Below are 23665 nucleotides of genomic sequence, written 5' to 3' on the forward strand. Positions count from 1 at the left end.
ATGAAAAGATCAGCCACATGCAGTGGCTATAATCCCAGCAGGAGGGATTACAGCCTCCTGCTGAGGCTGAGGGAGGAGTATTCCAAGTTCAAAGCTAACCTCAGCAACTTAGCAAGACCCTAAATAGAAAATAAAAAATAAAAAATAAATAGAGATGGGGATGTGGCTCAGTGGTTAAGTGCCTTGGGGAGGGAGGGAGGGAGGGAGGGAAAGAAAGGAAGGAAGGAAGGAAGGAAGGGAGGGAGGGAGGGAGGGAGGGAGAGAGAGAGAAAGAGAGAGAGAAAGAAAGAAAGACAGAAAGAAAGAAAGAGAGAGAGAAAGAGAGAGAAAAAAGGTCAACACATTAGTTTGTATCTTTAAATATTGGAGAAGCCTGGATGAACAGGGGTATTTTAACCTAAAAAGTAAGTTCTTTTAAAGAAATTATATGACCTAAAATTTCTGAAAGCAAAAGATTAATGGAAATTATTTATATAATTTTAGAAAACAAGGAGCCTTTCTAAACCAACTGGTTACAAATCAAAAATCACTTAAAATTATTCTTAATCATTCACTTAAAAGTATTCTTTCTGATCCCAACTACTTAAACTATGATCAGCAAAAGACAAGTATTTACCTGCCATGGATAAAAAAGAGGAGTCTGATCCAAAGGAACCCTCAAGGGAGCAACAATAACCAGCTCAAACAGGAGCCCCAGAAGGAGTGGGACAACCCCAGCCAGCAGCACAGCAACTATCAAGGTCTTCATTATCTATTAGGAAGCAAGAGACCATGGTCAGTAAGATGATCTTCCTGACTTTTAGACAAACTCTTTATTCCATTTGGAGGTTTATTTTTTTCTCCTTGACCTAATGCCTAGACCATTTTAAAATACTCATGCACATTTTTATGTTACAAGTTCAAATGAAATTTCCTGGTTCCATCACTATGAGAACTCAAATTATAATGAAAACTTCAAAACTAGTATTCATTATAGCTAGAAAAGGGATTACAGAAAATTCATTTTATTATAAATTAATAATAACCTGGTAACTATGTGCTTTTTCTCTCAAAATTCCATTCTCAGGTCTAGACTTCTGTTTGTCTAAGAAAACACTACTGACTGGCTGAGAACCCTGGTCCAACAGTCCCTTCCATAGGCTGATCCATGACCCTTGAAGTAGACTGGTATAGGGAAAGGGTTCTGCATAATCCTAGTTAAAGTAATTATCAAGACGATCAAATTGGCTCCCTTTAGAATGCCCTGATCCAAAAGTACTAGGTGGCAGCAATGGTCCATATCTGCCCATTTAGTCACATGGTTAGTGTATTAATGCCAATTTGTTATATTATGTGCATGTATAAATATGTAACAACAAATACAATAATGATACACTCCAATACACCAATTAAAAAATGTAGAGAAAAAAAAGAAAAAATGACATTATGGAAAGAACAACTATGAAATTCTGACAATGAAATCAGTTTTTGGAGACCTCTTTTTAACGTAGCCTCAGTGACTATTTCTGTTTCAATAACAGACCAAATGTGATACTATACATGGAAGACAAAGTACTTGCTTCTTTATAGGGCAATGTATTATGAACACATAATAACTGTACATAGGTGAAAATGTCAAATACACTGATTTGATCATTATATTCAGTATACATATATTATACATGGCGATTTGTACAGTTAATGTCAAAATAACAAGCTATAAACATAACTGTGTTTTTCTTTCAATAGTAATATTAAATGGACAAACGTCAAGTAACATCAAACTACAAATTTGGATGCAAAATTACAGTTGATTACACAAATGAAAAGTCATGAGCAGTGACTTACACATATTTACAAGTCATAGCCAACATTACATAAATCCAGACATTATCACCATATTTGAAAAATCATCTTATATTTTTTTTACCCTACAATTGTGATCAACAAGTTTGAGAGAAACAATTTCCATTACTTATTATACTTTCACATTAGCCAAGACTTTCCTATATAGTTAAAGGAATCCAATTAATATGAAAAAAAAAAAAATGCCTAGATCCTGAAGTTAAGACTTTACATATTCAAACATATTTTTAAAATAATATTTTGGAAAAAATACTAATAAAATAAAATTCTACTTAAATTTGGTTTTCAATTGAGTATCTCCGCTCTTAAAAATGCAATTCATCTCTACAAATAAGTTTTCCTAATTTTAAATTATCTTGTTTTCAAGGGTCTTTACCAGGTCACTTAGTTTTTCTTTTAACCCTCAAATACATTTGAGTATAGGACTGTAATTCTTGGAATGAAGCAGAAACTACTATCTTAAAAGAGTTTTTTCCTCCAAATTAAAAAAAAAAAACCAAAACTACCACTATAATGAATGAAAGTAGGAATGGGAGAATTAAAGAAATGACTAGAAAAATATTCATTACACCTATAAGAAAGACGAATCTTTAATTACAAAAACTTACCATAAGGGACCATTCTTTAACTTTTTGGAAGATCACTCTTCGTCCCTGAGGCATCCATGCCACCAACACAGTCACCGCCCTTATGGTTAGCCAGCAAACATACAGACCACAAGCAGCTGTGTAGAGCTCATGGATTTTGGCAGTTCCAGTCCAAAAGGACATTAACCAACGGCCAGCAAATACTGAAAATAAAAAGGCTGACAAATGAGACAAGTGGCTAGGTAAAGAGAACTGCATTCTGATGTTTTATTAGTATTTTCACATTGGGGGGGAGCCTTTTAGAGCACAAAATTATTTGATTAAAGCAAAAGCAAAACATAAGTCAGAGGGGATGAATTCTCTCCAAGATAATGCACTCTGATTTTCCATGCCAATTACATGTTCTTCCCAGCCTGACAGAATTATTTTCACTGTCTTTAACCAACTGAAATCATTATGCACAGAGCAGAAAAAGTTTCTACCTTTATTCTGTTATTTGTTTTGTCAACACTTTTTAAAATTTAGCAACATTATGATTTAGAGTAACTTTCTTCCAAATAGCTCATTCACCAAAAGCTAATTTTAATAAAAGGTAGGCACAATAACATTTTAAAGCACAATAGTAAAAGAATACCATACTAGAAGCAATTAAGACCGCCTAAATATACTTAAAGGTAAGACAGAATTGAGAGCTATCTAAGAGTTGAGAGAAATCAATTCTACAGTGTATCCAGACAATCTCAAAGATAAGATCATTTACATAATTTGTAACTTTATTTACATGATGACTTCTCAGTAAGACTAGAGTTAACAAGACTCAAAATATCTAGTGAATGTTTACCCTATAGATTGCCTTCCTAATATGGTAGTGTTATTTTTGAACACCTAAAAAGGAGCTGGTAGTTGGACTAGTTTTCCATATATTACCTCATTCATCCTACAACAACGCCCACACCCACTATAGACACAATCTTCATTTTAAAGTTAAGGAAACTAGACTCAAGTCAGGTGTGGAGATATACCTACCATCTTTAATTCCAGCTACCTGGTGGGCTAAAGCAGGAAGACAGAAAGCTTGAAGCCAGCCCAGGCAACCTAGTGAGACCCCCATTTCAAAATTTAAAAAATAAAAAGGCTGAAGTGTAACTCAGTGGTAAAGCACTTGCCTAGCATATGCAAGATCCCAGGTTCAATCCCTATTACAAGAAAGAAGGAAAAGGAGGGACAGGAGGAAGGAAGGAACCAGGCTCAGCAATAGAACCTTGCCCAAAGTTATACAAAATGGAGCTGAATTTAAATTCATGTCTTCATCTTGACCACTGATTACACTGATTCCAAATTAAACTAAACTAGCTCAACAGTCAAATGTAAAGTCTTACAAGTCATTGTGAGGATGACCACAGACTTCTTACAAGTCACAAAATAAGTGTGGGTGTGAAAATAACCCTTTTTTAAAAGACAAACACAGGGTTGAGTTATAGCTCAGTGAGAGAGCACTTTGCCCAGCATGAATAAGAAAGGCCCTGGTTTGAAACCTGGGGTGTGTGTGGGGGGCAAATATCTGTAAATGTTACATGAGAATGTGATCTGAGCTGGGTATGTGGCATATGATATAAAATAAGCATGTGCATGTTAATTTGAAAATATCAAAATCATCAATAATTCCATAGAAATGTCTACTTTCTACATATATTTCTACTCTAGAGTTTTTTTTTTGTTTTGGTGTTAGTTTTACATTTAGTGACCACCTTCTATTCTATATTTCTCATCAAAAAAGTGTTGAGGGTTAGTTTTTAGTTTGTAACAACGTTATCAGTTAATATGTAACTAATGAAAAGTAACTTATTGAGGTCAAAAAGCATCTGTATACCCTCTAACTATATCTCAGTATTCCTATGACTAAAATTACTTTCCATTATATGGTAGAACCTGATTAAAGGGAAACATTTACTTAAAAAAAAAATGTTTAATGAAACTAAGTTCCTGGGGATTGAACTCAGGGTTGCTTTACCACTGAACTATATACCCCAGTCCTTTTTATTTTGAGACAAGGTCTTGTTAAGTTGCTGAGGCTGGACTTGAACATGGCAATCCTGCTTCACTCAGCCTCCCATATCACTCAGATTACAAGCATGAGCAACAGAACTGGGAAAAACTAAATTATTCAAGTATAAAAATAGTTTCCTTTTGTTAATTTTTTAAAAATATTTATGGTTAAAAACATGAAAATGAAACATTAAAAACTATAAATGTTTTTTAGCAACATGTTTAGTACTACCTTGCCTTCAAGTTAACTAAGCTTTGTTATTTTAATACCTGTGATATAAGTTGGAGTAAACTTCAGAGCAAAACCTTTTAGTGTTTTTGGTACCAGTGATTGAACCCAAGGGCACTTAACCACTGAGTCACATCCCCAGCCCTTTTCTAATATATTGTTTAAAGACAGGGTCTCTGATTTGCTTAAGGCCTCACTAAGTTGCTGAGGCCTTCCAAGTCGTGGATTACAAGTATGCACCACCACACACAAAATCTTCAAGGCCAAAAATCATTATGCTTTAGAAACTAAAAAAATGAAATTTTATTACAATAATAATAATTTGGGGAGGTACTAGGGATTGAACCCAGGGATGCTTAAAAACTGAATCACATACTCGGCCCCTTTTTTAATTCTTTGAGACAGGGCCTTGCTAAATTGTTGAGGTTGGCTTTGAACTTGCAATCCTCCTGCCTCAGTCTCCCAAACTGCTGGGATTACAGATGTGCACCACCATGCCCAGCTGAAATTCTTATTTATTTATTTTTTTACCAATTGGGAGATTTAATAATAATTTCTTCAACTTACAGGGGCAATTTTTTTTTTAGAAACATCACTTGAAATTAATTTTCCTAGTTTCTCTTGCCCAGCCTAAAGATTTATGGGAATAAACGTTTAATATAAATTTTATTTATATAAAATTATATTGAACTGGTGTTATAATCAAGAGAACAATACATTAATGTCTGATAAGAGTTGAAAGTAGCTTTAAGTATTTTTCTTAGTGTTGAAAAATCTAATATTTCTATACCTTCTATTTAATGATTACTTAAGTGGTACTTAAGTGGTTATCATGGTCAATATGATTTAGAATTTTCTTGCTGGATATAAATGAGGAGGACTAAGTTATTCTGCAACTCTGTCACTGGTTTTGGATTCTATCCCATTCACTTCCGACCTCTGGAGAAAATTATATTAAACCGCAGTATATACTTTTTAAATGAAGAAACATTATCTATTAAAATATCCAACAAATCTTAATGCCAGAGAAGATTAGTACTTGTGAATACCAGATGATAAAGAGAATAAAGTCTGGCTTCATAATGCTCTCTAGGAACAGTATACAATAGATGGGAAAGATAATTATATAATGAAAACAAACATAATTCATATTAAAACACTAGCTTGAAAAACTGATACATCATACAAATTACTTTTAGAAAATCCACCCTGTAATATATCCATAAAAACTGAGCGATCATAGTACTTTACGCCAAAAATCCTTTTTTTTTTTTTTTTGGTAGTGCTGGGGATTGAACCCAGGGCCTTGTGCATGCAATGAGCTGTATCTGAATAAGCTATATCCCCAGCCCCAAAAATCCATTCATAAATTAATTTTGATTTTTGTCCCCAATGCTCTAAGGAATGAGTCCAATAAAATGAGGACTCCTAAATAGATCAAAATTCTATACTGAATTAAAAATTAGGATAATTTCATATCTGAGGAAAAAAAATCACATTTCTGCAAGATACGACCTTTAAAAAAATAATGATATTAATAGCTGAAAAGTAGAATAAACTCATACCTGGTAGAGTAAGGCAGATGAGGCTGGCAATCAGTAATGTGATACACATGAAGACAATCAACAGAAATATCTGCAAAGCAGAACAAAGAAGGCATAGAGTTTTCACATGTATTTTACAACATACCTCAAAGAAACCACACGATTTTCTCATTGAAAAGAAACTGCCTAACTGGGGGAATGGTGCCAAACAACTCAAGGGGCTGAGGCAGGAGGATCACAAGTTCAAGACCAACCTGAGCACTTAGTGAGACCCTGTCTCAAAATAAAAAACAACAAGTGCTGGGTTGTGGCTTAGTGGTTAAGCACTCCTGGGGCTTAATCCCCAGTGTATACATATACACCCTCACCCACACCCACACGACTGGGGATGTAGCTCATTGGTAAAGCACCTCTGGGTTCAACTTTTGGGGAGGTGGGAGGAACCCTTAGTGATTCTATTTCTCATCTAGTCAGAAAGTACCTTTTGCTTAAGGCCTTTTTTTTGTTCATGGAGAGCCAAGAAGGCTGGGTAAAGACCATGGAAAGAGAAAAAAGAAACTCCCTATCAGGTCTGCTTTTTTATTTTTTTAATTCTAATTAGTTATACATGACAATATAATGCATTTGACACGTCGTACATAAGCAGAGTGTAATTTCTCATTTTTCTGGTTGTACATGGTGTAGAATCACATATAATAATGATTGGGGAGATAGGAAAACAAGCAGTGGCAGATTGGGTTCATATATGTAATCATATATGTAAACAAAGTAATAATATCTGATTCATTCTATTATTCTTCCTACCACCATATCCCCTCCCTCCCTTCACTCCCCTGTCTAATCCCAAGTACCTCTATTCTTCCCTAGCCACCACCCCACAATGTGAATTGGCATCCACATACCAGAGAAAACATTCAGCCTTTGGTTCTTTGGGATTAGCTTATTTCCCTTAGCATGATATTCTCCAGCTCCATCCATTTACCAGCAAATACCATAATTTCATTTTTCTTTAAGGCTGAGTAATATTCCATTGTGTCTATATAACACTTTTTCTTTATCCACTCATCTGTTGAAGGGCACCTAGGTTGGTTCCATAGTTTATGAACTGAATTGCTATAAACATTGATGTGGCTGTGTCACTGCAGTATCCTGATTTTAAGTCATTTGGGTATAAACCAAGGAGTGGGATAAGTAGGTCAAATGGTGATTCCATTCCAAGTCTTCTGAGGAAATCTCCATACTGCTTTCCTTAGTAGTTGCACCAATTTACAGTCCCCCCAGCAATGTATAAATATACCTTTTTCCCCACCTTGACGCCTGCTTTTAAGAGTAAGAGGCAAAGGAAAAGATGACCTTCGTGTTTCCTCCAGTTATAAAGCAAAGTCCTTTAGAATTAGAACAGTGGTTTGTCCCTTAAGGGAGTAGGAAGAACAACAGTGCACTAATGACTATGGCACAAACGATGTTCAATGTTCCCCTAACTGGTTCCTGCACATCCAAAAACCCCATCTCTCACTGCTCCCCTTCTGCCTCACCTCTCTCCTGCATACATGCCCACCTTTCAAATATATTCAATTATCTGCAGTTCCAAGTCCACCATGGCTAAAGTACTCTTTCCTGGCATATTGTGGAATGCTCTTCTCACTTTCCAGTTTTTTCTCTGCCTGATCTCTCTACTTTATTAATACAGTTCAGGCATCATGCCCTTCATGGGGATTCCTTTGGGCTTATACTATGCACCAGTGGCTTCTCAATGAAGCCATCATAGCACCCTCTGTCCATAATCTACCTTAAGAACCCAAATCTGCCACTGCTTATTTTCCTATCTCCCCAAGTAGATAGTAAGCTCTTTCAGGGCAAAGACTATGCATGTTCTCTATATCCTTCATGGGCATCAGAAGTGGTGAGGTGTGGAAAACACATCTGCAAGACTCAATGAAGACATCTGATCCACAAGTAGTCCAGAAAGGCATTATTACAACTATTTTTAGAAAAAAAGAACCAAGGCTGAAAGGTAAATAACCTACCCAAGTTTCAAAATGATCTGACTCATAAGCTCATATCATTATTAAAGGGCATTTAAAATATAACTGACTGGATATAATTGAAGGATGAGTTCATTGTAATAATACAGTAGTCATCAGCTTACATTTTTGACAAAATTGTGAATCATAAACGAATTATTTGGTAGTTTAAGATGATGAAATTGGACACTTACTTAACCAATCTGACTTTTAGTTTCATCAGCTATTAAGGTGAGATTACCACCCACACCTCACCATATTTGAGTGGGGATTAAGTGAGGGAAAAACATTAAAATACTTATTCCAGTTCCTGACACACAGTTGAAATGTACCAATGTTAGTTTCTTTCTTACTCTGTATAGTCTTTTCTCCTTCTCAAACAGGAAAGAGCAAAACCCCATGAAATCCTAATTCTATGGCCCATCTCTAAAATTTGATAAACTTATTTGATCCCTTACTTACGTTGCATAATGACGATAATAAAACATGGGTTCTTATCAGGAAAGTTTAAGGCATAACCATATAACACCAATGCTAACAGCACAACTCTCAATAGAAATTTGGGATAAAAAGCATTTCTAGTTAAGTCTGTATAGTACTTACCCTGAGTGGAAAATTTAAAGGCCGGCGGTAAGGCTGAAAGCCGACAGGACCTCCCTGCTGGAGTATGGCTTGGTGGGCTGCATGCAGACCTTCTCCCACCACAGGAATAGCGTTGTTATTTCGAGCATGCTGGTTATTGTTGACTTGTTGATTTGCACTATTCTCACTTTCTTCCTGGTCTCCCAACAGATAGGAATGAAGATCCCTGTGTGAAAATTACATCAGTGAAAAAAAATCTCATTTCAGGTCAGAATAAAATGGTAGCCATGAGAGTTGCTTTCTTAATATTTACTAAGAGTAGAAAATGTATATGTAGAATCTATACACCACACACTTAATCTATTTTGGTTTTTGCCAATATCTGAAAAGAAATCAGGAAATTAAAAAAAAAAGAAGAAAAAAAAAAAAAGACAACATACAAGACATTCCATGTGAAGATCTTCAGGATGGGGGAAATAATTTTCTTCTCTCCAGATGACAATCATACCTACTGTGATATGTAGCTTAACTAAATTCTCCTAGCTGCATATCACTTAAGCCAAAAAAAAAAAGAGACTGGGGAGAAGCGGCTAAAGATAAATGTTCAATTACATATAACCAAATCTATAATATTTCATGTTATGATATCTACAGAATGCCCAACATTTTCTGTGAAAGTTTTAAATCACAATAAATTAATGAAATATGGTTACTAAGCAATTGAGAATTCAAATCTGAGAAGAGTTTATCAATTTAGAGTCTCTAAAAATAAAGGAAAGCTAATTTGTTTATAATGTACTAAAAATTAAATAAATTCTTGGCCTGTATAACAGCATGAAAGAACCTAGACAAGAATCAAACCTCCATAACAGGATAAAAATTGTGTACATTCTCCAGAAAAGGGTGGACTGATAAAAATATACTCACAGCAAGTATCCCGCAGTGACAGTCCATGCTCGCACAAGCCCCTTCAACCACTGTCTCGTATGTCCTTGTTCGAGTAATGCTGGCAAGACAACCTGAAGCAGAAGCAGCTCAAGGGACAGTTCGCTTACTGGAGCATCACTAAGACAATATAAAGAACCATGATGTATAATGTGAATTCTATTTTCCATTGTAACTATATATTAAATATTGAATAAAATTAAAACAAAATCCAGTGAGTCAAATAAACTCACTGTCTTTATTACCTCTCCTCTCTCCCCGTCTCTCTCTCTCTAACTCAGTGAAGTTTCCCTCCCAAATTCTACCAAACTTATTTCTGGTAAGGGTCACCAATGGCCTTCATGGTATTAAGTCAAAGGTCAGTCCTTGGCTCTCACCTTGTTATGTGAGTAATATGATTTACAAATGTTCACCCTTTCCTTCTTACAACATTTTCTCCCTGAATGGCTAAGATCAACCTAGAAGAACCAAAGGGCCCCAGGCTGTCTTCTTCTTTCATATATGCTAGCTCTCTAGGTAAATGTGACCTTCATCTGGTCATATGGGCTAAAATATCACCTTTCATTACTTCGACCTAATACTGAGACATCTACTCTAACTCCCAACTTACATATCCAAAATGCCAGTTCAACATTTCACAATGACATATATTAGACAACTTCAATTGGTTATCTTCAGTATCAAATTCCCAATCTTCCCTTTTAATCCTGCTACTTCCACAGTCACCCTAAATCTCAGTAAATGGCAACTCTGTCCTGCCAGGTGCTCAAGACAAAAACTATGATCCTGCTGACTCCCTTCTTTACATTGCACATTCCAACAGTTACTGAATCCTATTGGCTCTCTCTTAACAATATCCTAAATTCTAAATGCTTCTTGGCCTCCCTTGCTACCTCCTTTATCCCAGCCACCCCCACTTCTCAGCAGGATTACTGCATCACTCTCCTGCTGGCTTCCTACTTCCAACCTGAGTACTCTCAGTAACTTCTCTTCACAGCAGGCAGAATGATCTCCTTAGTTTCCCCAAAAGCTCTTCAACTTATTCAGGGAAAAGCCAAATACTTAGAGCAGCCTACAAAGCTCTCTGTGACCTCTCTGACTTCATAGCCAACTGCTTGGACCCACAACACAACACACTTCCCCCCTAAAGCCAAGCTGGCCTCCTGCTGCTCCTCAAACAGACCTGGGTGCTACTGCCCTTGCCTGACCTCTTGCAAGGACACATGGTTTACCCTTTCACTGCCTTCTTCAGGGCTCTTTTCAGCTGACACCTTCTCAGCTCTTTATTGGTCACTCTTTCTAAATAGCAACCCCAACCTGGCTATTCTCTGTATTCTCTTTCCCTACTTCATTTTTCTGCACTATAACCATTTGGCATACTATATATTCTACCTATTCTGAAGTCTGTCTCCCTATCCCCAAATGTAAGCTTCATAGAACAAAGATTTTTCTTGATTCTGTTATGTTCAGTTATACCCCTAGGATATAGAAAAGTGCCTGCCATATGGTGAACCCTAAGTTGAAGGGAAGAATGAACCACATACTAATATATAGCACAAAAATGTTGTTAAACTTATAGATACAACTGATTACCAAATGATTTTATTCCAACAATATATAAAGCCAGACCTGTTTTCTGGTTCTCATCACAACTGAACCCAAACACACACTATACATGAATGAAAGGTAAGAATTACAGAATTGTCCTACAAATCTACAAAAGTCCTACATGTAGAAAAATAAAGTCTTACTGCAAAAGAGTAACAATTTAAAAAGCAAAAACTGAATTTTGTATTTTAAATTAATTATCAGCATTTTTTCTGCCACTTAAGAAAAAAATCAACATATAAATATTTGTCAGTTTTAATTTAGTGGATACAAATCTGAGATTTCCTATAAAGGCATTAAGACCCAAATAAGTCAAGTGTGTTGGTGCATGCCTGTAATCCCAGTGGCTCATGAAGCTGAGGCAGAAGGATTACCAAGTTTAAAGCTAGCCTCATTAACTCGGTGAGGCCCTAAACAACTCAGCAAGACCCTGTCTCTAAATAAAATATTATAAAGGGCTGAGGTTATGGCTCAGTGATTAAGCGCCCTGGGTACAATTCCTGATACAAAAAAAAAAAAGGAATTACTACTGCTCTCTTGGATAAAAGAGCAAATATTTATAAAGTAATTTAACAGAGATTACAGAAAGAATTAAGTAATGAAACAAAGACAAAGACAACTTTAAAGGACAGAATAATGATTTATTTTGGTAAGGGATAATAAAACCTTGATCTAGACCTGAGATAAAAATTTCTTAGTATCTATGAGAAATTAATGTTTTAAAAGTTTAATGTAATCTGACCATCAAATCCCTAACAGTGGTAAATTATTACAGCTATTTTAAATTTTAGCAACTTACCTGTACAGCATGACATTGTAGGGAAGAAAATTAGGCAGTAGACTCTTAATTATACGTATAGGAAGCCAAAGCATCAGGAGGACAATGGAGCCAAAGACAATCTGCAGTAAGAAAGAGGACACGACAGCACTGTGAGAGTCCACCATTTTTATGCAATGCAGGTAGATTTCTAAACACAATTAACTCTCAGCCCACGCCTGTATCTACTCAGAGCCCAGGTGGTTTCACTCTGTATACTATCGTTGGGTCACTCCATATAAATTACATTTCTAGGATGGCTGTTCCCCTCATTGAAAGGATTGACCCCTTTCTCCAGGTCACAAGAGCTGAAACAGGAGCCACAAAGAATCATCATTGCAGGACTTACCAGAAGAGAGCTAGAATCTTATGATGAAGAACTGCCTACAACTTCAACTAAATAAATATCTGTAATCATCTAAGACATGACCCCTATTAATGGCCATAAAAGATTCCAAAAAGCACAATATTACTTTTAGAATTTTGTTTTGGAAATATGTAAGATTTACCAAGGTAATTATTTCTTACAGATGTAAGAAACTTTCAGATGCTTCTATTAAGATTATACTTTAGAAGGCAGTAACAAATTTTCATTACTTGGATGCAAATTAAATATAATTCAAACACCCATAATTGGTAGTCATGCTACTACATAACTAGAAGGCATATTTATTTTAGTAAACTTCATTTTATTTATTTTTAACAAAGAAGTAAAACAGCTATTTGACAAATGAGTTCCACAGGCTTAGATAAGTGTAATCTATCAACACTCTATCAGCCCTCCTGAACCAAAATCAACAACAAAAACCCCATTAAATGAAACTGAAGAATAGCACACTTTATTCAAAAAGAAAAATGGAAAAGTCTGCTCACCACTGACAAAATAAATCTTCGGAGATGCCTATAAATGGGCAAGTGGATCATTTCCTGTACTGGATTAAAATCTGGATCATTCAAATTTCTTAGAAACCATAAGACACCAGGTCGAAGTACCTGTAAATATATTTTAAGTGTTATAAATAACCTCCAAAGTCTATAGGTTCTGTAATGAGTTAAAACATTACTGAAAAATATGCTCCTGAAATCATTCTGGTATTTAAAATAGGTTCCATAAAATTCATATGATTTTCATGGGAAAAAGTTCCTAAACTTTAGTATTTATGAAAACAGACCTGTGGTTTGACAACCTGTGATGGTTTTAATCATTTCACTAGGGGGAAAAAATTCAGAATTCAATTTGTTAAGAAATTTAAATAGAAAATTAAACACAATCAGAACTAACTTGTTATCACCTAGGAAAAGGATTATGTTACAACTTAGTGTCCAAAGAGTAGATGTGATTTCAGTTTTACAGTTCCCCAGAGGAGTTATCTTAATTAAATTCTGTTGGGCACAGGGACACATGCCTATAATCCCAATGACCTGGGAGGCTAAGGTAAAGACTGCAGATTCAAAGCCAGCCTCAACAACTTAGCAAGACTCTTGCTCAAAATAAAATAATAAGAAAGAAAAGGGATGTTGACGAGTGGTAAAACACCCCTGAGTTCAATCCCCAATACCAAAGAAAAAGAAAGGAAAAAAAAATCCTATAACTTCTTAGTATCTTCATTTTATTATCTTTTTTTTTCCCCTTCTGAATGGAAATCATCACACAAAAGGCTCTGAGGAAATATATGAGGCTGGGTACTATGCCTTCAGGGTTCAAACTCCAAAAATTACCCTATGTAAAGCATCTATTCTGTCTAAGCCTATATTTCTCCCATCTACCAATTGAGGTAGTAACAATATATGATCTTGGGCTGGTATTGTGGCGCAGTGGTAGAGTGTTTGCCTGGAGCATATGAGGCACTGGGTTCGATCCTCAGCACCACATAAAAATAAATAAATAAATAAAGATATTGTGTTCACCTACAGCTAAAAATACACTTTTTAAAAAATACATGAGTTTCTAACTCCCTGACATTAGGGTTATGTGCCAACAAAAGTCCACATTAATAAAATAAAAAACTTAATTATAAAATATTTTATCCAAAAGGATTTCTGAGTTATTGGACAGGCCAGACTAGGACCAGGGCCATGTTTCATGATGCTGAGGCCCACCATGCTGGGAATCACATTTCCTTGTTTCTACATTACTTATTGTCTATATTTTCATGAAACTTTATTCTTATCCCAGTTGTTTAAAGTTTTAGTTTTATAATGATGTATTACTGGTTATAGATTTATTTTTTTATTCCAAGAAAGTTAATTTTCTAATTATGCCATACAATGTGTATGATATACATACTATACACACATTCATTATGCTATTATTTAGTTAGGAATAGAAATCTGGTTTATGAATGAGTACCTCTGGAACTAGATTTATATGCTAACTTAAATGTATATTAATATTTCAGGTCATTAATAGTTTCTAATTGATGTGTAACTCAGGATATTTTGGATGAGCACGTAACTATAGCTACATCTGTGTTCAGTATATTATATAAATATAGATGACAACACACTGATTGGGTATTGAGAAATAACAGTATTCAAGTAGGTGTGTTTGTCTTGGGCATTGAGTTCTGAACACCTAAACTGAAGTTGGTTTAGAAAATAAAAGACGAAGAAATAAATTAACTGAAAGCATCTGATACAGGAATCAATCTAAATCATCAAGGAAAATCATACAGATAGCTGCCATCCAAAGTTTATAATATGTTACTTCTATTTTTTTTTTTCAGATTCAAAAAGCATTTAATTTTAACAAAGCCTGCATATCTGTGACGTTTTCATACATGGACTCAATAAACTATAAATTGAAAACAAAAACAAAAAATTTTATCATGTTAACAGTGAAATTTAGTATTCACATATAATTTGTTTTTAAAAACATTACTGTACTTTCTTTAGTCTCAATCACTTGTTTGAGTCACTACATGATTCAGAAGAATTTAGCCCCACCTGCTTCCCTCCTCGAATATTTCAAAGAGCAAAGTATATCATGAACAGCATTCAGACTTCATAATTTTTGTATTTCTGGTCTGTTCTCCTAGCCCTGCACATCTCCCTCATTGCTCTCAGTAAACTGACTTTGTTGAATAGCTATATCCAATCCTAGGAATAGAGAACAGGAATCCTGCCTTTATTTCTATAACCTCGGCATACAGAACAGAATCTGGCAATTGGCTTGAAATGTATACTAATTAAATACTAATCTGCTGGGCTGTGGTTCTAGCTCAGTGATAGAGCACTTGCCTTGCATGTGTGTGAGGCATTGGGTTTGATCCTCAGTACCACATAAAAATAAAATGAAAGGTATTATGTCCATCTACAACTAAAAAAAATCATTTAAAAAATAAATAAATACTAATCTGCTCTCCTTCTCTTCCAAACAGTAAGGGCCAGTTCTGAAACTAGGATCAGTAGATGGACCAATCTGGCAAGGGAACTGCAATCATAAATTGGAATCATAAAAGGACCTTTACTGTAATTCTATATACTTAAGGTGCCTGCTTCAAAACTTACATATTCAATTCTACAAAACTTTATCTTTTGGAGTTATTCCCAGTATTACATTTTCTTGAATGAAATCTGAGACAGACTTGTATCACACCAACTCAAAGACTTTAGATTAAAAGGATGGGTACTGATCTCTACAAAGTAAAACAAGCTTGTTTTCCTCAGTATAATCATATTGGAAAATTGTTAATCTGTCAATTTTTGACAGAAGCCACTGAAAATAGCTTAGAGCAATCAAGTCAATAATTCCCTATGAGTTATTCCCTCCTAAAATAATAGAGAATATAGTTTAGTTAGGAAATTATCACAGCCTTTGAAGCATAACTGGTTGTACAGCATCAGCATTTCCCTGTAGAACTTACCTCTCTCAGTAACAGAATGAAGGAGGCAAAGTAGAACACATACACCATTCCTACTAGCCAATGTAGAAACATGGTAGTACCTGGAGCCGACTGAAAACTCAGTTCTCGATCTTTCAGAGTAGCATCAAACATTTCCTAAGTCAAAATAGAACAGGTAAAAGAGATATGTACCACCTATATTTGTCAAATTAACATCTCCACCTTCTAATAAGTAAATAAATCACTATATACATAAGGTATGATGTTCTAGAGCTGCAGTTCTTTTTTTTTTTTTTTCTTTTGTTGGTACCATGAATTGATCCCAGCAGTGCTTAAACACTGAGCCACATAATACCCAGCCCTTTCTTAAATTTTACTTAGAGATAGTCTCACTGAGTTGTTTAGGACCTCACTAACTTGCTGAGGCAGGCTTTGAACTCACAATCCCGTCAGCTTCTAGAGCCGCTGAGATCACAGGAGTGCGCCACCGCACCGCACCCTGCTGCAGTTCTCTTTATGCCATTTCACAGTATATTCGTGACATACAACTGGGTATTACTTCAAAAGATGCATATACACTTTCAAACTTCCAAACATTAAAAAAAAAAATGACAAACCAATTAGTAGGTAAGAGCTTTACTAATGGTGTAACTGTAAAAGAACCATTTTTAATTAATGTAAGGCTTCCTATCTTGGTTATGGGTCTGCATTCACAAGAATTTTTAATAGTAATGAAGAGGGTTAAATGTTTACCTCAGAACCAAAAGCAGCTTTTCTACACATAAAATTTTTTTGAAAAATTAAAAAAACTGATTATCACTAACAGCCAATAGAGATAATGACTGAGCATCTTAGTTAAAAGAAATGACTGGCATTATCATAAAATTTAGAAGGAATAAATAAAAATCTCCACTGGCTATTAAGAACATCCCAATCAAAATACCATGACACTGAAAATACAGAGCTTCAAAAAAAAAAACACCACTGATAATAGCTTAGAGCAATCAATATTAAGATTCTATAGTGATACATTTTCAATGAGAATAAGTAAATTTTCAAATATTTGCTTCCTATAAAAGGAATCTATTTTAAGCCCTGCATGGTGGCACACGCCTGTAATTCCAGTGACTTAGAAGACTGAGCAGGAGGATCACTAGTTTGAAGTCAATCTCAGCAATTTAGTGAGGCTCTAAATAACTTCTGTCTCAAAATAAAAAATAAATAGGCCTAGGAAGTGGTAGAGCATCCCTAGGTTAAATCCCTAATGCCAAATATATATATAATTTTTTTTTAAAGAAAACTATCTTGAAGACTTTCTTTTTTGAAACCTTGAAATTATGAGATTATATGATAAAGAATACTCCACTTACCAGGGAACAGATATCCAGCCACCAGCCACAAATGAGAGGGAACACTCCAATTTCTACCACCACTAACAAAGAGACCTTTGAAGTAAAAAATAAATGTTATCATATCACCCAAATGTAGAAGAAACCACTTCCAGTTTTAACTTACAAAAAGGAGTTACCTTAACAACAATATAGCAGACTCCTAGTAAGCGACGAGACCTATGAAATTTAACAAGAGTTGCCAAGCCCTGAAGCATTTAGTCAAGGAAAAACTGAACACTGAAGGGTACAATAAAACAGGAAACTATTTAGATTATACTCAATATTTTCTGACAAATATCATTTCACATTTTGTTCACCCTCACTCTTACTACAAATATTACAACATTTACTAAGATGACAAGGGGAAGGAAAACAGTTCTATTACTAATAAAAACAACTCTTTATACTGCCCATTCAATTTGATTCATTAAAGGATACATGACAAATTATCAGTGTTATTGCTAAAAGTATATACCCAACTATGGTTGTGATTAGGCCTTCAAAATGAGATGCTTGGACCTGGAAATAAAACAGAAATAAATAAAAATTTAACTTTATCACATAGCCTATACCCCAGTTTTATCACTGTATTAGCAATTCAGATGATCAAAAGTGAAACACCTAGGCAATATATAACTGGAAAATGACTGTAAAATCCTTTGGGATAATATATTTGCAAGGTAACTTTCCCAGAATACTATATATTATTCAAAGATGAAGAAGAACTAAAGAATAATATTTTACCCAAGGTGCCAAAATAACAGAGTGAGTGAAATTTGACAAAAATTAGACCACTGTAATACAACAGTTTGCCTCTAGGCTGGCTACCAGGTGGATCTGCTGAAGACTGAACACCAAAGCAGCAGTCTATTGTCCAAGCAGCCTATCACCCACCTACCTGACAACATCCTAACCATCTCATTCTCTACCATTAGAAACATTGTTTAAGCTTTCCTTGCTCTCTAAATGCGTTCTGTTGACTTACAGGGAATAGGAATTTGGAGAATGACAAATGCTGCCCATCTATATCTTTTGGTTCCCAAGTTTTAAACAGCAAATGGCAACAAAAACTTATCAAAACATTTATCTGAACCTTTCAAGTTCTTGTATGCAACTAGTAAGAACTGGGAACTGTATTAAAAATTGAAATGCTTCCAAAAGTGATCTATCAGATCTCATATATGAAAAATTGAACAGAAGATCCCAGCCAGTTCTTCTTCAAAGACTAAGTCCTTCTGAGGTCCCCCCAAAAGGAGTAGTAAACCATTCAAATATCTATCTCTGGAAAATAATGATAAAATGTCCAAATTCAAGTAGATTCTTCAAAAAACACTATAGCCCATCATTCTAAAATGGACATATTCCCTTTTTTAACAACTGATTGATATATTATTAATTTTCTAAATTCCCTATGGGTCATCTAGGAAGAGAAAGGAACATTCTAGTTCATAAAGTGGCTAGAACGTCAGCATGTGGAAAACTCTCCCACAGTAGTGCCTTAGGCCTGTGCAACAGAAAGACCAGACATTTCAAAGCATATCTTTGTTAGCTGGCATCATATATCCTACCATCTACTGATCAACTGTTATAGCTCTAAAAGAAATGGATAAGACTGTGTTGGCAAGCCATTCCTTTGTAGAAGGCAGACTAAAACATGAAGTAACTCTTTTGAAAATTATTACTTACTCAGAAAATATCAAATTTGGGAGTAATTAACAAAAGTAAGTTTGTAGAAGTATTATACTCACATGTTCTTCAAATCCCAAACCAACAAGGGAGAAATGACCAATGTGGTAAGGGCAAAATGCTAAAAAGGAGGGGGAAAAATATATGAAAACTACAACATCAAAACAATGAACACCCCTAGTATAGTCCCCCACTAAAGGGAACCAGCTTCTTTGAGAAATGGAAGATTCAGACCTGGACCAAAAATGTATTGCACCTAGGACATTATAACCAGAGAATAATAAAGTTATCAAGGTCTAATAAGACCATGTCAAAAGGACACAGGAAACACCGTGAAGAGGGTATTATGGGTCTCTTTAAGAAAGGATGATTAAAACAAACAACAACAAAAAAAATCTAATGACCAAAATTTATAGACGCACACCAAACATACATACCTAGAAGTTCATGATACTCAAAAATAGGGAAAGCCCAAAATAACATCCATAAAAGAAAAAACAGCAACATCACAGAAAATGTTTTAATTTTTTGGAAGTAGTTAGCACACAAAGGTAGTAGTTATGCATATACTGCTTAGTCTGAAAACTGATAAATAAAGGGAAAAAACTGAGCATCTACCTGGCTTCTCCTAAGCAACAAAGTTCATGTTAACTGTGGTAAGGGCAAAATGCTAAAAAGGAGGGGAAAAAAACAGGAAAACTACAACATCAAAACAATGAGCACCCCTAGTATAATCCCCCACTAAAAGGAACCAGGGCTTCTTTGAGAAATGGAAGATACAGAACTGGACCAGTTGATTAGAATAAATTTTTGTTGGTGTGGGGGGTGGGGGTCCAAGGGATTGAACTCAGGGGCACTTGACCACTGAGCCATATCCCCAGCCCTATTTTGTATTTTATTTAGACACAGGGTCTTAGGTTAGTGCCTCGCCATTGCTGAGGCTGGCTTTGAACTCGTGATCCTCCTGTCTCACCCTCCCAAGCCACTGGGATGACAGGTGTGTGCCACCGCACCTGGCAAGAATGAAATCTTTATAGAAAAATCTGCCAATAAAAATTTTTTAAAAATAACAATTTGGGCTGGGGATGTGGCTCAAGCGGTAGTGTGCTCGTCTGGCATGCGTGTGGCCTGGGATCAATCCTCAGCACCACATACAAACAAAAGATGTTGTGTCTGCCAAAAAAAAAAAACTAAAAAAAATAAATAAACATTAAAAATTCTCTCTCTCTCTCGCCTCTCTCTTTAAAAAAAATAAAACAACAATTTGAAAAATCAGTATTTTGTAACACCTAATAAATGATTCAGGCAAGGATCATCAAGAGTTGGTTCTCAGCCTTATGTCTAAGACCAAGGGTAGAATTAAGAGTTAATAAAATCATTAGTTAAAAGGAAGATGAAACCTTCTACTTTCATGATACTAAAATGTCATCTCATACATAATCTTATCAGGTAAAGAGAAAACTGGGATTTCAGAATAGAGGTTCAGCAGTGCACGAGGCACATGCCTATAATCCCAGCAGCTCAGGAGGCTGAGGCAAAAAGTTAATGAGTTCAAAGCCAACATCAGGAACTTAGCAAGACCCTGCCTCAAAATAAAATATAAAAAAGGGCTGTGGGTGGGTGGCTCAGTGGTTAAGTGGCTCTGGGTTCAATCCTGTACCAAAAACCCGGGGTGGGGGGAGTTTAGATTGGTATCTCCTGAGTCCACTAATAAAAATGGAAAAATAAACACTATGTATCTCCTCAAACGTAGTATTAATGTGAGCAGTGAAGAAACTGTCATAAATTCACTAATCCTGGTATCTAATCTTGCCTTTAAATCTGACTTCCAAGTTATGGAAAACATGTGAGTCAAAGGATGAGGGCAGAGGACATCCAGGAAGCAGTTGCATGTGATTATGTGAATATATCATACAGAATATGTCACTGTAAATGTAAAGTACAGCTAACCTAATCTCATCAACAAAACAATGGCAAATGGGATAGGGTGAGTTGGGGCAAAGAGAAGCATACTCTCGATTAAAAGGAATTTAAGTCTTAAAAGTAATGTGTGAACCATATTTGGATCCTCAAACAAATCAATTATAATATGGCATTAAAGCCAGGAGTGGTGGTGCACGCCTGTAATCCCAGCAGCTCAGGAAGCTGAGATAAGAGGATCGTGAGTTCAAAGCAAGTCTCAGCAATGGCAAGGCACTAAGCAATTCAGTGTGACCTTGTCTCTAAACAAAATACAAAACAAGGCTGGAGGTGTGGCTCAGTGGTTGAGTGAATTAGTGAATCTCCGATACCAAATAATAATAATAACAACAACAATAATAATAATAATACATTTAAGGGAACTTGTGAATTTTAAAGATGATTAGGAAATATTAAATGAATAATAATAATTTTGAAAAATGTGAAATGGCACTATAGTTAAAAAAAATCCTTAAAATGTTCATGGTATGAACTTTTATGTTCTTTTTCAAACCCTTTTTGCCAAATTTTACTTTGCTCTTCTAAAATTTAATTATCTTTTCTTTATAACAAAAATAAGCAGCATGGTAGATTCTTAAAAAAGGGGTTGCCTCAATCATTAAGAAAAAAAAGCGAACCTACTAGGGATCTGGCTGCTAAACCTGCACTGTGTATTTCTTAATATTCCTAAATTACTAATGAAATGAAAACCTGTAAAAAGACACCTAGAAAACCAAACTCCTCCCATTAGATCATAAAAAGTAAAAGCATAAACACAACTTACCAAAAACAAGAATGAACAGTGTATTTAAAGACACAACCCAGAAGACGTGTTCCTAAAATGAATGTTAACAAAGCACAGTGAGTTCATGTTTAGTATGACATATTTGACTGAACTACTCCATTAATCAGCTATCAAATACTGAAAATAACTAAGACTGAAATTTTGCTCCATAATTTTGAAATTTCCATCTAGAAACTGTACAACTTTTCATTTTTCTGATAGCTCATAAAACTAAGACTAGTAAAATTCAAAGTTCATAGTTTTACACATAAAAGAACAAATTAATTTATAAACCATAGATTTTCACAAAAACTGAGATTTAAGACAAAAACTGAAAAATTTCAAGTGAAGCAAAATCTGAAAATCATATTCCAAACAATGCGCTAATGTAAACTGCAGAGCGCTTCTTTCAGTGTCCGTTCTGTTTTCATAACTTCAGCAAGGTCACTGTTGTTCGGCTCCCTCCCCTTGGAAAAACACTAGCATGACCTGCTCTGATCCCTCCTCTCCTCCTGATGCCCTGGCTTTCTTTGTTCCTATCTCAGAGACATATTCTCTCATGGCCATATGATCACGTCCACAATGACTGCTGATCCATCTATTCGTCCAGCCACATCACCCACCCTTTAGTCAGTTCCTAGGTAAAGACGGGTGGGGCTGAGTAAACAGTAGAAACCTAAGGTCAGACTATGGTTCTTACTATAAAAGAATATAAAGTTGTTTTGCTTTCACTGGTACAGGCATTAAGTACAAGACTGAACTTTAGAAGAATTCAAGTTTGTTTGGCCACAATCCCAGCCCAAGAATTCAAATTCTATTAACACCATTAATTTTAGACTCCATTTTCTTTTTTAAACAAAATCAAATGGCTGGGATTGTGGCTCAGCAGTAGAGCGCTTGCCTAGCTTTTGTGCGAGGCCCTGGGTTTGATCCTCAGTACCATATAAAAATAAGTAAATAAAATAAAGATACTTTATCAAACTACAACTAAAAAATAAGTTCTTTAAAAGTCAAATATTAAATAACTTCCTTTATAAATAATAATACCTTTATGCCTCTCCAATACTTAACACATAAAATATAGTCTTTAGGGGCTGCAATTGTGGCTCAGTGGTAGAGCATGAATGAAAACTGGGTTCAATTCTCAACACCGCATATTGATAAATAAAATAAAGGTCCACTGACAACTAAAAAAATTTAATACACACACACACACACATATATATAATATAGTCTTCAAACATGAAGTAATCAAAAACCAAAGGGCATTTTGACCTTTAGTATAAAAAAGGAGCACATACTATATATCTGAAGTTATTGAATCACTAAGACAAGTAATTCACCGTTCTTTTATTAAATATAGTTTTACTTACCAGAAAAACTAGTGATCCATCAAGTCCTAGCATCTAAAATACATAATAATAGTGTGCATTAGTTCAAGATGCAACAAGATTTCTACTCTTATAAAATAGGTTTTCTTTTAGTATCTTTAAATATAGCCTTCATCCACTACTTTCCAATACAGCCTGTCATTTTTGGAATGTAAAAAAACTCTGACTACCGGAGTTTTATATTTTGGGTGTCCTTTTATTTCAAGTCATTTGCATATAACATCTAAAAAAATTCCACCATGAGTTTAATTCTTCCATTGGACAGAAAGCCAGTCAAGATTTCATGATAAAAATACATTATTTTGTCAAATGAAGTGTGAAAATTTAAATTTACTACTTAAATTTAAGTTGCTTCTTAGTTTTTCAAAAGTTCACACTTTCA

The 23665-nt window shown here is 35.1% G+C and overlaps 1 protein-coding gene across 1 annotated transcript in view; it reads right to left on the reverse strand.

Annotated features, from left to right (window-relative positions):
- Positions 1-23665, reverse strand: part of Marchf6 (membrane associated ring-CH-type finger 6) — a 76142-nt gene that overhangs the window by 16051 nt on the left and 36426 nt on the right. Inside the window, exons 9-22 of the mRNA XM_027943885.2 lie at positions 23266-23298; positions 21893-21944; positions 19212-19270; positions 17902-17982; positions 17601-17669; positions 17443-17517; positions 16094-16228; positions 13101-13220; positions 12210-12310; positions 9785-9922; positions 8879-9083; positions 6273-6342; positions 2454-2635; positions 617-751 (exon numbers count right to left, since the gene is read on the reverse strand). Of these exons, the coding sequence (XP_027799686.1) occupies positions 617-751; positions 2454-2635; positions 6273-6342; positions 8879-9083; positions 9785-9922; positions 12210-12310; positions 13101-13220; positions 16094-16228; positions 17443-17517; positions 17601-17669; positions 17902-17982; positions 19212-19270; positions 21893-21944; positions 23266-23298 (1455 nt within the window). The remainder of the gene's footprint in view (positions 1-616; positions 752-2453; positions 2636-6272; positions 6343-8878; positions 9084-9784; positions 9923-12209; positions 12311-13100; positions 13221-16093; positions 16229-17442; positions 17518-17600; positions 17670-17901; positions 17983-19211; positions 19271-21892; positions 21945-23265; positions 23299-23665) is intronic.

Source organism: Marmota flaviventris, chromosome 5 (assembly GCF_047511675.1).
Source record: "Marmota flaviventris isolate mMarFla1 chromosome 5, mMarFla1.hap1, whole genome shotgun sequence".
Classification (NCBI taxonomy): domain Eukaryota; kingdom Metazoa; phylum Chordata; class Mammalia; order Rodentia; family Sciuridae; genus Marmota; species Marmota flaviventris.